The 12,339-nt window shown below is 37.0% G+C and overlaps 1 protein-coding gene across 1 annotated transcript in view; it reads right to left on the bottom strand.

The window, feature by feature from the left end:
* LOC137281401 (retinoblastoma-associated protein-like) overlaps positions 1–12,339 on the bottom strand; it is a 55,926-nt gene that overhangs the window by 32,785 nt on the left and 10,802 nt on the right. The window contains exons 4-11 of the mRNA XM_067812603.1: positions 11,186–11,284; positions 9,223–9,354; positions 8,286–8,339; positions 7,446–7,549; positions 5,836–5,946; positions 4,819–4,913; positions 3,297–3,368; positions 2,260–2,375 (exon numbers count right to left, since the gene is read on the bottom strand). Of these exons, the coding sequence (XP_067668704.1) occupies positions 2,260–2,375; positions 3,297–3,368; positions 4,819–4,913; positions 5,836–5,946; positions 7,446–7,549; positions 8,286–8,339; positions 9,223–9,354; positions 11,186–11,284 (783 nt within the window). The remainder of the gene's footprint in view (positions 1–2,259; positions 2,376–3,296; positions 3,369–4,818; positions 4,914–5,835; positions 5,947–7,445; positions 7,550–8,285; positions 8,340–9,222; positions 9,355–11,185; positions 11,285–12,339) is intronic.

The raw sequence follows: 12,339 nt of genomic DNA on the forward strand, positions 1-12,339 counted from the left end.
AGGAACAATAACCAGTAGGAGATTATTGACAAACTTTAGAGATAACAACTTTTTAAAAACAATAATTTGAGATTAACCCATTCAACATCGTAGGACGGAAAATTGGCCATGATGTCACCAGTCCCCAGACACCGTAGGCCAAAATACCGGTCAGGGATTAGTCTCATCAAAAAGATATATAATTCTGGAACTTATCAAACATATGATTCATTTATCAAATCTATCACTTTTTATAATGCCTGAAAACACCTTGTATATTTCAAATGGCCACACATTATCAACAGGATAAGACCTACAAACCTTTTTTCACGTTATTGAAAAAAGACAATTCACAGACAGATGCTTTGGCAACAGGTCCGCATCAGAATTTCAAGGAAATAATTAATAAACTCAAATAGACTAATACATAAAATCAACTACAGTACTCATGAAAGGTCTCAAACGAACATTCCTTCTTTATTGTGTGATCGTATAATGTATTTCAACTGACATCACAGCTTTCGTCACTTCGAACTTTACGCTCGGACACACTGTTTAATGCTAGCCGGCATGAAACTTTCTTGTCACGGGACATAACCTAGCACGTTAAGTGATGATTTCTTGTGTAAAATGTTCAGAATAGATGATTTGACCCAAAACTTCCGTCTGAATCTACAGTTTTTTGTTTGCAAGGACAGTGTCCATTGCTGTTATCTGACTGGCTGACATTGGTCATGTATCTGATTCTGACCAAGCATGATCCTTATAGCAGACTGAGGCTAAAAAGTGTCATTAGAAACTGATTTTTCACCAAAAAAATTGCAACTGTGAAAATACTCTTGGCAAAGGGGAGATTGTTGATGCTCTGAGTTTTCAAATGACTCCCGCTATCAAATGAATCGCCTCATATGTTATTCAAATGAAGCTTCGAAAACAGGTTTTTCATGTTGTTGTATCACATTACCGAGCAGAATGCCACTAATATCAAGAGGTACATGACCATACATATTATTTCAGAAATCTTTTTATAATAATTTTCAGAGTGTGTGAAAATGAGAATATAAAAGAAAAAAAGGCATATGGCTAAAAACCACCTCAGTTTTTGCTTCTATTGTGCTTTAACCAGACATATAAATGTGTAAGCCTGCATTTTCAGTATAAAGTTTCATATTTATAAATAGGATTAGGACATTCAAATGGTGTATGATATCTAATAGTAATAATAATTTACAAGCCGATATTTTCCTCAATAAACATAGGCTTCATCTATGACCTCTGGGAATTGTGTGTCATGGCAGTATGTCTCTGGTTGACTGGTGTTGAAAGAGTTAAACTTTCTCAGTAAAGCACAGATTCTACTACCTTGTTGGGTTGAGTCCCACCCTGATTCGAACCCATGCTTTTAGAGTGAGGCACCTACTTGCCTGCACAAAATCTCAGCTGTCTAACCACTTAGCCATCTAACCACTTAGCCACCTCGACAACAATGCTGCAAGAGCCAACAAAAACCACTAGAATCTGTATTTTAACGAGAAAATGTTACCCCAAATATTACATGTTACATTTTATCACTTGCTTGTGTATTCATCAAACGTGTGATTTTATCATTTGAATCACATGATTCAACCAGCTTCCTGTCCTGAAACCTGAGTGTGTTCAGTTTTATGCCTCACTCAGAATTATTCCATCTATATGACAGGGGTCTGTAAACGATCTACTCTGGACCAGACAATCATGGGTTCAAAAATATTTTGAAAAGTCACTTGCCACAGGGCAAGTGACTTCAAAAAAGCAGCTTGTCCTGACTAATTTTAAACTTGCCCTGATTTTATGACACAATGAGTGATGTTAATGTTTACTGGACTATTTATCGAAGAATGATTAAGTTCACTCTCTACTAGCTCTACTTTATTATTACAAACTTTGCAAACTTCAATAGCTTTATTATGAGCAAATGTGAAATGAAATCCAATATTATTTGTAGCTTGAAACCATAAGTAGAAAGTATCTGGTAATCCACGGAGAAGTAACATTATTTGATTGCCCAAGAAGAAAACTGACTTGTCCTTTGCCTCGGGCGATGGGATTTTTGACCCCGGGACAATCCAGTGATCATAAACCTCAAAAGCATTTATCTACACAAATGAGATATGATGACATGCATGAACAAACTCAGCAAGCCTGACCATCCGCTAGTCGCCTCTTACGACAACCATGGGTTGCAGAAGACCCTCCATGTATGTGGGACAGTCACAATTTCTAGTACTGTTATATGCTGACCTGTTTTTGTTATGGTCGGTGGGTATGAGGTGACTGTCATGTCGGAGAAAAAGCATCTCGTTGATATCCCCTTCCTTTTTATGCCGCTCGTCGTACTGTTCTATCAGCCTCTCCAGCTGCAATGAACAAAGGGACATTGGCATCACTCTCACTCAACAGACACTCATCACTCTTACACAACAGTCTGAACGACAAATGATAATAACTACAGACTGTTTCACATTAAACAAAAAAATAAATTTTATACAATGAAATTAAGATTGTAAATATTCATAATTTTACCTTGCCAACTGAACATTAAATCTCAGAATTTTATTCATCTTAGGCAGGGATTGGAAAAGGCAGGGGCCATGGGCCATTTTGCACATTAGAATAAAAAACGGCCCAATAAAATTTTGAAGTTTACTATTGGTACAAGGGCAGTGGCCCATTCTTAATGATGAAAATGGCCAATAATCCTGGAAATGGCCCATTGTCAAAGTTCTCCATCCCACTCCCTGCTTAGGATAAAAGTTGTAATTGGTAAAGCGAAACAAATACACGTCAATACATGATGAGGCCAACCCCGCATTCTTGCTGTTCCATGCCATGTGCAATTTTTTATTATTGACATTACACATTTGTCTCATTGATACTGTTCGATTAATGGAGGCTATTACTGATGACTAACTTATCTGTGCATGAGCAGATGAAGTGAAGTTATGGAACCAGCAGGACCAAAACTTCTGTGTTTTAACAATGACTGCAAGTAATGTTGTGACTCCTTCTTGAGTAAACAGATGTAAATCATGGAACCTGAGATCAGCTTTAATGCCACCCATTCAAGTTTTCTATACTAATCTCTGTCAAATCCTAATTGAATATTCAGAAAGTTGACAGAGATGCTGTGTCCCCTACATTTCCAGGTTCTCGATTCCAATCTGGGTAGGTACATGCGGTACTCGATTCCTTTTTCTCATACTCATCCTAGCAATCATCTATGCCTACATCACATGACCTTGAACCTCAAATATTGAAGGTCAAGGCGCGGTACTTACATCTAAATCTTCATCGATGTGGGGTAGTTCGTGGAAGAATGGTTCTGTGCAGTTCTGCTGAATGACCTGAACCTGGAGTACAAGGCATGATTTAATCAATACAGGGCACGATGTAGTCAATACAAGTAAGGATCTGATCAACACAGGACACAATCTAGTCAAAACAAGCAAGGATCTGACCAATACAGGGTATGATTTGATAACACAAGGCATGATTTGATCAATACAGGGCACGATGTAGTCAATACAAGTAAGATTTGATCAATACAAGGCATGATTTAATAATACAAGGCATGATGTGGTCAATACAAGGCATGATTTGATCAATACAGGGCACGATGTAGTCAATACAAGTAAGGATCTGATCAATACAAGGCATGATTTAATAATACAAGGCATGATGTGGTCAATACAAGGCATGATTTGATAAATACAGGGCACGATGTAGTCAATACAAGTAAGATCTGATCAATACAAGGCATGATTTAATAATACAAGGCATGATGTGGTCAATACAAGGCATGATTTGATCAATACAGGGCACGATGTAGTCAATACAAGTAAGGATCTGATCAATACAAGGCATGATTTAATAATACAAGGCATGATGTGGTCAATACAAGGCATGATTTGATCAATACAGGGCACGATGTAGTCAATACAAGTAAGGATCTGATCAATACAGGTATGATATGATCAATAAAAAAGCATGATTTGATAATACAATCATGATGTGGTCAATACAAGGCATGATTTGATCAATGCAAGGCACAATGTGGTCAATACAAGGCATGATTCGATCAATGCAAGGCACTATGTGAGCAAGACATGATTTGATCAATACATGGCATGATTTCGTCAATACAGGGCACGACGTAGTCAATACAAGTAAGGATCTGATCAACACAGGACACAATGTAGTCAATATAAGCAAGGATCTGACCAATACAGGATATGATCTGATCAATACAAGGCATGATTTGATAATACAAGGCATGATGTGGTCAATACAAGGCATGATTTGATCAATACAGGGCATGATGTAGTCAATACAAGTAAGGATCTGATCAATACAGGGTATGATCTGATCAATACAAGGCATGATGTGATAATACAAGGCATGATGTGGTCAATACAAGGCATGATTTGATCAATACAAGGCATGATTTAATCAATACAGGGCACAATGTGATTAATACAAGGAATGATTTCATCAATACAAGGAATGATGTGGTCAATGCAAAGCATGATTTGATCAATAGGGGCCTGATGTGACCAATACAGGGCATGATTTGATCAATACAAGGCAGGTGGGTGGGTGGGAGTGAGTGAAAGCATCCTACTCAAAATTTCAGAGTTACTTCGGTATTTCAATGTCACATACTCTCTGTACTTGGAAAGACTGTTTACAAAGGGTGTAAAGGGAAACACTCCACATCGACTTTTTATTACCCTCATCACAAGCTCAAGAACTGTTCAGCTTAAATAAGACTCCTATTCATTAACTGTCCTGAACACTTACCTCCTCAATGCTTGTTTTGACTTGTTCAGCAAGTTTCAACAACATATTCGTTGTCCTGTTTTCAGTTGTTTTCAAACAACCAATGCGTATTACATCTGAAAGTAATGGTGAAACAATGCAAAATCAAAGCATAAGATACTGTCTGGCATTAAATTGTTTAGAATTCAAAATACAACATTTCATTTTGGTAACTATGAATCACTATTTTTCAAAAAATGCTGTTTGTTTCCCACTCAAAGGCAGTTCTCAAATATTGTAACAGTGGTCTCTAAATAACTGAGTGTGGACAAACCAGTGATTGATACAAGGAGCACTGATAAGGAATAAAACCTCAACCTGCACCTAGGCTTACCCTATCCACTCTATCTACTTGACCACAGAGACAACATATGTGATGGAGGAAATCTGTGGGCACAAACCTGTGAAGTGATGATATATACGCAACCTCACAGAAACCTGTCACATCATCGTAGACCTTTCTGACCCTATGAAGGTCCAGGTTAAAATAGAACTGGCTCCAATTTCTCGAAACAAACTTAAGTCTGAGTTTTGACTTAAGTTCGAGGTTTTACTCAAATTTGAGAAAATACATTTCCCAGAATGTACTGAAATTGATATTAAACTCAAAAACAGTAGACAGTTTGAGTTTCGTGAATATATTGCTTAAGGCGTTTGAGCATTTTCTATTTTAAAAAGTACATTTGAGTTAAAAATAAAGCAGTTTCAAATTGTCAAACTCAGTTTGAAATTTGAGTAAAAACTTAAGTTTGTTTCGAGAAATTGGGGCCTGGTCTTGAGCAACCCATGCTTGTCATAAGAAGCAACGTCGCTGACTTCGTTGACACATGCCATCTTATTTCAAATGTATGACATTGATGTTCATGCTGTTGATCACTGGGTTATCACGTCAACACTCATTTATTCAAATTATTCATAGACCGCTACTACATAGCTGGCAGTTGCTGAGTGCAGAGTTAAACAACAAACGAACCAATATTAGTTCTTTTCCAATCTTACCAAATGGGGGATTCAGCAGAAATGACGGCGTTGTTCGGAGAACAAACTCTAAACAACACATTAGCAACAACACGGCATGATTCAGGTCCTGGTTGTCAACAAGGAAGTGATCTGAAAAACATGGATTTTTTCACAATGTAAATCTTTTATTACACTCAACCTGACTACTAAATGCTCCTTTCTCAATCCTGTGAAATATAGTGAGTTCCCTGTGTTGTCTGATGCACACTGTGTTTGCAGGAATTTCAGTGCTATAGAAATAAAATGTAGGCCAATAACCAAAAGTGAACAAACCAGTAATCTTTCTGTTTTACAGTCAAAAGGATTTGATGATAAATTCTGTACAAGTCCACCTCCATACAGTGAAACAAGATCCTTGCAACCATTCATATTGCAGTTTTGCAGACACACTGGCAATGTGCAGAGCACAGGAAGCCATGTTTTGAATTCCCTAAGTTTCCACATTTCAGATGTACTGAACACTACCATGGATGCATGAACTGTTCAGCTTTGTTTCACCTGAACCAAAAACCAACCCACAGAGTACGATATCATTCAAGACATGGTTTCCTGTTATCCGCCATGACTGTCAAAGTTGTCACCCCCATCTTAAAAAAAAAGGACGGGGTGCCAAAAACAGGCTTTAAATTGTTCGAGTCAAGTTGAATTTTTGACAATTTGAATGTACCTTGGTGAGGATTACTTTTATAACAGGTAACATATTTTCATTTAGATGTACTGTCAGGACACATAGAAAATATTTCATAAATGCCATTTAAATTTTAAGAGCCATGTCAGTTAAATAGAGCCTCATTTCAATCTCTGTAGTGACCTGTCCAGCCTGGTCATGTGGTCTAAGTGTATCTCTTTATGGCACTGGTGTGAATGCAAAGTTTTCTACTGTTCAAGAACACACTTTTTGGACTAAATTTCAGGAGAATGAGAGGTTAGACATAAATATGAGTTGGGATTAGGAAATCTAAACAATACACAATATTTTGATGGAGCATTGCTCCTATGATTGAAAATAATTGAAAAATCGCTCGATAGAAGGATTAAAAATGTTTACTGACAATGAAAAATGATGAATATTTCGATTAATCAGCATATGGTTGTTTTAGTAGAACATACTCGTATTTAGTAAATGAAGTAAATTTTATGAATATTCACGAACAAAATTGCGCTCAACATTGTGTTGTAATACTTTTAACCATTTATTGTTTAATTTCAATTCCAGTGTCTTTTTTGCATGCATGTATTTCATTGCATGACAGTATTAGATATATAGAAAACATTAATTAGAAAAAAACAGGTGAAAAATAATTGGTGACCACTTTAAAAATGTACATATCTCAATTATAATCGGTACTCATTCGCCACAAATCCTCTGTTAAACATAAGTGGATCAGGTTTCCGATTCCCAACACCAATTGTCACTCTTATCACAAATAAATTGTAACATGACATCTCTTTGAAATTCTCAGAAGACAAATGAAGTAATTTAACAGTGCATTTTCTTTCTTATCCAATGAAATATGTGTTCAACTTAAAACCATGCATACAAAATAACCTGCAAACATTTGAGGAAGTACAATACATTCATGTCTCACTTTTTGTGTGCAAGAAGATCGTCCAACACAGCTTTTTCCTAAATGAGACTCCTTCCGTTTCAGGCACCGGTGGCATCACATTCTCGCGGAAATATACATTTTCCCTGAAAACAGACCAAATGTCATCACAACATGACACATCTAATTAAACTCTGTATTATCCATTAAATTGCTATACTGAGTCTAACAAACCTTTGAAGAAGGTCAGGTCAACCAACCTTAGAGTGATCTATGACTGTCCAATGAAATGCAACATGACTGAACAGACTTAACCAGCCAGACTGTTTAGGATAGGACTTCCAAAAATCCCTTGTCACTGACACTGATCTCTCAACTAATGAGTAGCCACATACAACACAGATATTTGACCTGCAGTACGTACGTGTAGGGCTTTCTGAAAGCATGGTTACCATTAGCTAATATTTCGGCAAGCTGCCATCCTTGAATATTGATAAATACACTATTTTCAGTAACTGTTTACGCATTGTTGTGGCATGCGCTATGAACATCACCTGGAAGCTATTGTAAAATAACATGCAGAATCGTTTGGGTGCGAATTTTTTCAAGGTAGAGGTTCATCTCACAGAATCTCAAGACCGATTCATCTGCATTTAAATCTGCGAATTCACAGCAAATTTCCATCCCAGTGATGATACCAATCCATGCTTTGCCTTAAAAATCACTGTCAGGATCTTCACCTGAATTCTTGTCACAGCAAAGTCTTTGGGTTGAGAGTCACGTATGTACAGTGTGTTAAACCATTTGAATTCCCCTCCTGAGAGGTTCAAACTATTGTTACAACAGAGATTAATTAAGTTCCAAAGTATAATAATGACTTACTCATTGGAATCTTCATCTGATTTGGGATCTTCTCTAAATACAGATCGACATAGCCTACAACACAAAGATCACAGATTTAAATACCAGTGAAGATCTGGATAAGAACTGGTCTTCAGCAAGCCCATGTTTGTTGAAAGAGGTGAACTGATACAATCAGGTGGTCTGACTTTTTGAAATGGTTGATCCGAGTCATCGATTCCCAACTGTGTATATCAATGCTCATGATATCAATCACTGGATTGTCTGGTCCAGATTTGCTTATATACAGGCCAATGTTCTATAGAGGAAGTACTGCTGAATGTGGTGTTAAACAACAACAAAACATACACCAAGTGATATCAGAACTTATAATCCTGTTAGAACCATTCGATTGGCATTCTTGAGTTTAGTAAGAACAGGTACTCCGTCAGAAAGCAACTTATGGTTTATCGCATATAGTGTTGTTTAGTATAAACAAAGAAACAGATACATATTCAGCTTTAAAAGGATGTTAGAATTGAGGTCGCTAAATATTTTTTTATTTTCACTTTTCTGGTACAATGGACCACAAAGACTTTCATCAGAAGCTGTTTGTTTTTGTTCAACGCCACACTCAGCAATATTCCAGCAGTCTTTAAATAATCTGGACCAGACAATCCTATGATCCACAGCTTGAGCAGGGATCTCCAAAATTAGGTCAGTTGCCACTTCCAAAAAGTATGGGTTGCTGAAAAACAATTCTGTTCTGAACCAGATTTTTCCAGGTCCAGTGTTACATTGTTAGCAGAATTCTGAAAAAGAAAAAAAAATATTCAAAGGGTTTTGTTACATCCTGAATGCCACACTTTTTAAGTCTTGTATGTGATGACTATCCAAAACAACTTTTAAAAAAGTTGAATGTGCACCAGTAGAACTACTATTTTCATTCTTCACAGATTTTGTTCTTCAAACTGCTTACTTTTCAAATGTGTGGAAGAGAGCAGACACGATACAGTAGTTTTTCTCGAGACAAAGCAGATGTTGCCGCACAGACTCACTGACAACTACCCTCTCCTTCAACACCCGCATCCTCCGGAAGAACTCTGTGATGCTGAAACACGTAAGTACAAACATGATGGCTCTTCACTTGTGTTGGGAACCAGACACCAAAGCTACTATCGATTATCGCAGGACTTGTGGCCAACGATTATCAATTGTAATTGAAATACACACATTTCTAATGTAATCACCAATTTTAGGGGTATTCCCCATTTTTTCCTGATTAATGTTGACGGAATTATTCTTTCAGCAACAAATATTTAGCAGTATATTTCATTACATTCACAATAGATGCAAAATATATTCACACAGGTTACAGTAATATTTACTGTTGTGATGAATATGAATTTATGAATACAGTGCACAGAGTTTTACGCTTTTGAGAGCACGTCTGTTAATGAATATTCGTGAAAATTTAATGATTAGTTTACTTCATTCAAGTATGTTATACTGAAACAAGAAAATCCTGAATAATCGAAAATATGCTTTATATAATCGATAATTACTTTTAATCCTTCTTTCAACTGATTTCTGACTATTTTCGATCATCGAACATCACTACTCTTCATGATGTTTTACAAAAGGAACCTTTGATAATAGTGAGGTAGCCTAGTGGTCAAAGTGTTCACTCATCATGCAGAAGACCCAGGTTTGATTCCTCACATGGGTACAATGCCCATTTTTGGTGTCGCTCTGCTTCGACATCACTTGTATATTGCTAAAAGTGATTACGTGTTTCATTCTGGCAGTGGCAGTTTGAATCCTTAATGAGACTGAATCCAAGAATTCTACAATCTGCACTTTCTTGAGAATGTGTTATCCTAAATATCTCGTATTTTTCATCTGACCACTTTGACTACAGCATTGTGTTTTCAGGAAACTTAAGATTTACATCTTGGATATATCTGTGGATGACAACAAATGGCTACCAACGACATAAACTGACATAGCCTACCCGGTGAGCTTCAGCCCTCACACACTATAACCAAAAGAACGGATAAGCTGCATACCTGCATAAATTGTGCAAATATTCATGTGGAAACTCAAATCCTCTTATATCTATTGCGTACAAGTATCCTTGAATTTTTAAAAAAATATTCAATAACTTCAATCTTGCATGTGTACAGATGACATACAAAGCAGCTGAGGTATAGTGAGAGGTTTCATTTCAGGACGTGAATGTGGCAACTTACAGTTTTTCTGACCGTTTCTCATATTACAGATCAAACTTAAATAACAATCACTAACATTTAGACTTTATTATATTTTTACAATGAAAGGAAATGTCAAAATACCCAAATGAGTGTGAGTGGGGTAAGTATACTGATGCAGCCTATTCTCGCAGTACTTACAGATATCGGCTAAAAAATAATACAAACAGTTCTTATCGTATGAATGTTTGTTGTTTTTAAACGAAGAGACTCCTCTAACATCTGCATCTATCAACTGCTTGATCCATCAGGTGTATTATCACTCTTGAGCTCAGTGAAAAACAAGGTCGCCTGCCACTGACTTAATGAGGCACCACCGATTCTCGCAGCATAACGAGGACGTAACGTTATAAAGTGTAAGAAAGGGCAAGAAAAGGTTATGATTTGTCCAAGTTGGTAAAACTAACCCATATTCGTTACACTGCAAAAATTTTGATCATTCGTAGACTTGGGCCACTTGCTACTTACCGGTCAGTGATGTAAACTACTGCTAAGCTTCGCACATCAGCAATCTCGGCAGAAAACGTGTTTACCGAAAGAATAGGAGATGGACCTATACAATTTGTTTGGTTACTCAAAGGAAAACTAGGATCCCCAATGATGATGAACACAAACAATATAACAAAAAGCTGTCAGCAGCTGGGATTGTAACCATGGTAGCCACTGACTTACTTGAGGTTGGTGTGTTGTAGCAGGTTGGTGAGAGTGATGCTGGGATTGCCGTCAAGGTAGCCGCACTGCAACTGGGGGTCTAGTGGACCGTACGGCATCCTAAAATCAGTAAGAAAAACTCAGTCTAAAATAGTTATAAGACTGACGAGTGAATTGGTTTGTTTCATGCCATTTCAACAAAATATAAGCAGGAAGTGATAGTACAAAATTTTGTTGGGGGTGGTGAGGTAGCATGTTAGTTAAAGCATTCACTTGTCTGCCAAAGACCCGGGTTTGATTCCTCACTAGTAGAGGACAATGTGTACGCGAGACGGTCTCCCGTTACGTATACAAGTGACTACCTGAGAGGGGGTCACTTATTCGTGTGACTGCCTGATCACAGACAACAGACAAAGAAATTCTGCATGTCACACAAAAACGCATCTAAAAGTGTTATTTCTGAAAATAATTACACAAAATTTGTTAATCATTGACAGATGGTCAAGTTATTGGATGGCGTGAATGAAAACATAAAAAGAGGATATTAAATGGTCAGAAAATGACAAAAAAATGCAAAATTTGAGCAAAAATGGACTATATTCAACAGCAAATTTCACCTATGTGTATATTTTTCAGAAACTTACACTTAGTATTTTCTGAAATCTCATTCATCGTAGATTCATAATATATATGCAGCTTTCGATGCACACCAACGCACACCTGCTTGTTGTTGTGTTGAAACATGGGTAGAATGTGTGAAGTCCATTTCTGGTGTACACAACTGTAATACTGCCACAATTTTGCCGAGAGCATCATAAAACTTAACTCACTCAATATTGTGTAGCTTGTAAGAAATATATATACCAGCTATATGTAACGTAACTTCAATACCAGAAACTACTATTTCTCATCAAGCCTGGACCATACATTCAAGTCCAGTTGTGTAGGTTGATGCTCATGCTGTTTATCACTGGTTTGTCTATTATTTATAGATCACTGTCATATAAATGCAATACTGCTGAGAACAGCATTAAACTACAAAGAAAGAAAGCAACATTCAAGTGATTCCCATTGTCAACGACACTCTGTGCCAGTAGAATAACTGTTTCCCCTCATTAACCACCCTCAATTATCACCATCAATCATTTTGTGCTGCTAGCAAACTTTACTAGGGA

This window comes from Haliotis asinina, chromosome 4 (genome assembly GCF_037392515.1).
Source record: "Haliotis asinina isolate JCU_RB_2024 chromosome 4, JCU_Hal_asi_v2, whole genome shotgun sequence".
Lineage (NCBI taxonomy): Eukaryota > Metazoa > Mollusca > Gastropoda > Lepetellida > Haliotidae > Haliotis > Haliotis asinina.